At 35.6% G+C, this 4,701-nt stretch overlaps 1 protein-coding gene across 1 annotated transcript; it reads left to right on the forward strand.

Moving 5' to 3' along the window:
• The first annotated feature begins 280 nt into the window (after positions 1-280).
• Positions 281-1,793, forward strand: LOC149147939 (protein neprosin-like). Its single transcript, XM_089442016.1, has 3 exons — positions 281-475; positions 1,019-1,072; positions 1,392-1,793. The coding sequence occupies exons 1-3, from the start codon at positions 281-283 to the stop codon at positions 1,791-1,793; spliced, it is 651 nt and encodes a 216-aa protein (XP_089298142.1).
• Positions 1,794-4,701: the final 2,908 nt, after the last annotated feature.

The raw sequence follows: 4,701 nt of genomic DNA on the forward strand, positions 1-4,701 counted from the left end.
CTACCTCTCATGGAAATGGTCATACGTTAATGACTTACTTAACGCAGTTGAATCCCAAAAATGATATCTAACAATAAAACTACTTATAAGATAAAAAATAAAACGGGATTTGTGAGACAGTTTTTGTACAGGGGACGAAGTCGAAGAAGAAGAAGCCATATCACACCTAATTTCGACGACGGCTCCTTCCATGAGGTACTAAGATGGAGGTTTATAGAAAAATCATGTGATATGATGCAATGTATAATATTTTCTTTCAAATACATGATTCTCGTGTTCTATGTATTACTGTTCTAAACAACATTCTGCTGTGCGCTTCGATTCCCCTGATGAACGAATTTTTAGAGTATCTGCAAAGTTGTATCTATGGAGTCCGGAGGTTACTCCCGATGCTGAATTCAGTAACAGCCAATTGTGGGTCACTAACATAGTCGATAATGTAGAGAAAGAGGAGACCATAGAGGTTGGATGGATGGTAAGTGGATGATAATTTTTTAATAATGTAAATGTTAGTTAAGTTCACCAAAAAAAATTAATGAAAAAACTTGTTAAGAACACTTTATTAAGGGAACCCTGGTCTTAAATGGATGGCTGATTCAATATGACATAAGTGTGGTCAAATAATTCACAGTCTCGATCTTATTGTTAATAATCGACAGTAATTGATTGTCTTAATTTTATTGTCAAATCTTTGGGAAATCTGCCATCGACATAAAAATGTTTGTTAAGAATATTTTACTAAAGGAACCATGATCTTGTATGGATAGCTGATTCCCATTATGATATAAGTGTGGTCAAATAATTGACTGCCTCATTGTTATTGCCAAATATTCAAAGAATGCGCAATCAACATAAAAATACCTCTAGCTATTAAATTGAACACTCCCCTCGTTCAACCAGCAAAGCTTAGTGAACACTCCCCCTCAATCAAGCAGCAAAGCTTAGTGTAGTGATTAAGGGAACAGCCGCTAAATTAAATACTGCCAACTAATAATCCATCCTTAGATGATTATTGCAGGTCAATGAGAAATATTATGGTACAGCTGAGCCAACGTTCTTTGTTTTCTGGAGGGTAATTACATATTCCCAAGTTTCGTTTGGTTCGTTGGCGTCATAATGCAGATGATTGATAAGTGAATGCTTTGACGCAGTCAGACGACTACCTAAACGGATGCTATGATCAAGTATGTCCGGGATATGTGGCAGCCGAAGGCACCTGAATTAAACCCGGTTCAACAATGACGCCGGTATCCGAGATTGGAGGGCCACAGCATGAGTTTGCTCTAATGCTTAACCTCATAAGCAATGTGTATTTTCATGTGTCGATTTCGATGTGTTGTATGCCAAAGTTTCGGAAAAGCTAAAAAGGTAATATTTTATTCCATGAACAGCGACGGGAGCAACGCCTAGGTCTGGTATGGGCTTTGTTTTACAAAGGGGAGAATATAGGTCATTGGCCGGCCTCATTGTTCGATTCTCTTGCTCAGGGCGCGTCTGAGTTGGATGTTGGAGGGGAAGTTTGTCATAACTCAATACCCCCGGGGCCCATGACTAAGACGCAGATGGGTAGCGGTCGCTATGCTCGGGGAGAAGTGGGTTTTGCCGCATATACCAGGGCAATACAAATGTTTGATCAGAGAGGGGCTGAGTTTGATCCCGAATATAGAGTTGTTGTAGAGAAGCCCAGATGTTATAGCGCCCTATACGTTCCGAGGCCTGAGCCATCATGGGGTAAAAATATATTCTTTGGAGGTCCAGGAGGGACTGATGATAATCCTAGTTGCGTGGCTTGATGTCTATGAAAAGTAATATTGCATTCTGTATGATAAATAATATCATATCAAGAATGCTCTGGGCTACACTAGACCTGTATTGTTCGGGATATTAATTTGTTTAGGCGTGCCATGTTTTAGTTTAATAGTCGTCTGTCTAAATAAATAACTTATAATCCATGTATCAGTTATGTCATGAAGTTTTTGTTCGTTGTGGTACGCATGTCTCGAGAAAAGATAGGTGGAACCGGAGAGTCAGCGATTTCATGTGTAAAAGTGAGTCCGTAAACCTCTATAAATGTGGAATTTACAGTTTTAAACAAAGTCATGGGCCATGGCATAGCTCTGTCAAAAATCTTGGTTTTCACTCTCCTGAAAGGAGGTGAATACTAAGTTTCTTTGGAAAGGCATAAGTTATGATCATGGCATAGCTTTGTAAAATTTTTGGTTTTCATTTTGGTGAAAAGAGCTGAAGATTAATTTTTCTCACAAAGGCATATGTTAGGTCAAATTTAGAACAGTTATATGAATCTAGGGTGTTATTTTAAAAGTCGTTGTTTTTTTTATGTATCAGTTATAATTGTGTGTATATGTAATTTTTGTGAGATGAATAAATCTAGCAATTGCTCCCAAAAGGTGCAAAGTGATCCTCACAGATTTGTTAAACTGGAAAAGTTGTATTAGGAACACATTTGTAGACATTTATGAGATATGTTTGTCATTTTGAATTTGGGGATTTTGGTGTGAAACATTAATTACAAAGTGAAATATGGTAGTCCAAAAAATTGGAAAAAAAGATCTTGTCATTGTGAAGATACATTTAATAAGTAGATATATTAAAAATATTTGTGAATAATATATTAAATGAAATATCCTTGCATTAGGGATCAAATCAATTTGATGAGTAACACCTCTAGATTGTGGTAGTGCATGTGGTAGTTCAGATATGTTTAAAAATTCATGGAGAAAGCCTTGAACGTCCAGAGCAATTTCCTCATTTAACCTCTCCCCACTTGTAGGTCATAGATTATAACAAATAACAAAATTCTTGTCTCGACTCATGCCACACTTTATGTGTATTTTCCCATGCTACATTGTATGTGTATTTTCTAGAACATGTTGAATGACATTCCTATAATATTTCTAGGTCTCCCCAACAAAAGGTGACCAACATCCAATCTGTATTACATCACAAAACACCGAGTTCTTCTATGGCCCATTATTAAAGCAACTGAACATAGCTTTCTACTAACATGCGTTCATATATTTTTAACTAAAAGGTTTTATAAGGATAAGTTAGAAAAATAAAAGCGAAATAGGATTTATAGACAATTTAAGTACATAATGATTTCCAAATCTTTTATATCCCTGCCTCTTAGGGCTCACATTTTGTTCCCTTTTTGATCACTTCATTACTAAATATCTTTGCAACATTAATGTATTGCTTGCTTCATATGACTTTCTTCTCCATGTGATTCTTCTTACGATCGAGTCTGGTTTCATGTATGTTAACCACATTTGATAGAAAAATGTTAATGCCTCGTTAACACATCCAAGTGGGGCATACCCAGCTATCATTGTAGTCCATGAGAAAACATTTCCCTTGAACATTTTTTCTATTAGTGTATTCCCCAAAGAATCATCTAAGTTAAATCCCCTTTTAATAATACATGAATCCACTTACCATGCCATAGGGCTCTTGAATGACCACATGCTTGTGCCACACTCAACATGGTGACTGAGTTAGGTGTAACTTGTGCCAGCCATTGGGTGGTTCTTCTAGGGTTTTAAGGCTATGATTTTAAATGGCTATACCATTCTCAATATTTATCAGGTTCATTATTATGGCCCCAATTTGGAAGCAATGTTGCTGCTTTGCTTTTAATGGCTCCTACTTTGCTGCAATCTGGTTCATAACCTAAGAGAATCTTGGTGAAATGTTTTCTCATCAGGCTTTGGAGCCAAAATTAAAATACTTGTAACTTACATGATGCTTCTTAGAATTTTTAATATGACTCCAACTTTGAAATTCCATGGCTACTCTACTTCTATGGAATTTGTCCTATTCCAATTTGGTACATATACAAAGAGAAAGGTACATGATAGGAATTTCCTAGAGGATATTATGTCACAACATAAAAGAGTTGAAACTTCCATGATTTTCTTAAAATATCTTTCATTACTTCAATTTTTCAATGCCATGGTCAGTGATCATTTTACTTCTAATGGAACTACGGTATGATTTTGATCCCTTGAAGAGACTAAGAGAAAAAACGTACCACAAGAAAATTTGAAAAGAAAAGGAAAAATAGTTTTCTTCCTTCCCATGGGCATCATAACCACACCAACATAAAACGATGATAGTTTATCATTGTTATCCTTTAGTGGTTAACCTATCCCTTTTGGAGGTCGTTTTAAGATCATACGATCCCATCCTGCATCTGGATTTTTCTACATCTTGCAATTGACAAAATTATAATTATTTACATTAATATTTGTTGGGTAGAGTTATGTGCATTAAGCAGCCACATCTCTCATGCATTGTATATTAGATAACTTTCATTATTTCATATCACTATACCTTTGTAACTATTACATTTAAGATAATTATATACAACTTTTATATTTAATATATGTATTTGTCCATTGTCCATTGGAAAACATGTCTTTGTTCCTTTATCTACAAACACATAAGATATAGTATGACTACATAAAGTGTTGAAGATAATGGAGAACATCTTAGATTAGTGTGAGTTGTTTCACGAGACCTTAGGATAGGAATTAGTTTCTATTTTCTAGGGTACTGTTCTAACTTCCCTAAAATTATGATTGCTATATAATGTGTGGTACATTGAGAATGTAGAGCATTTTACAGAGCTAGACTCTCCTGGTTCAGACTCTCTTTTGTAGAGCTGACCAGTAGGTTTCT

The sequence above is a fragment of the Pinus tabuliformis genome, chromosome 9 (assembly GCF_031772625.1).
Source record: "Pinus tabuliformis cultivar Carrire ecotype Pingquan chromosome 9, CPIR1, whole genome shotgun sequence".
Classification (NCBI taxonomy): Eukaryota; Viridiplantae; Streptophyta; class Pinopsida; order Pinales; family Pinaceae; genus Pinus; species Pinus tabuliformis.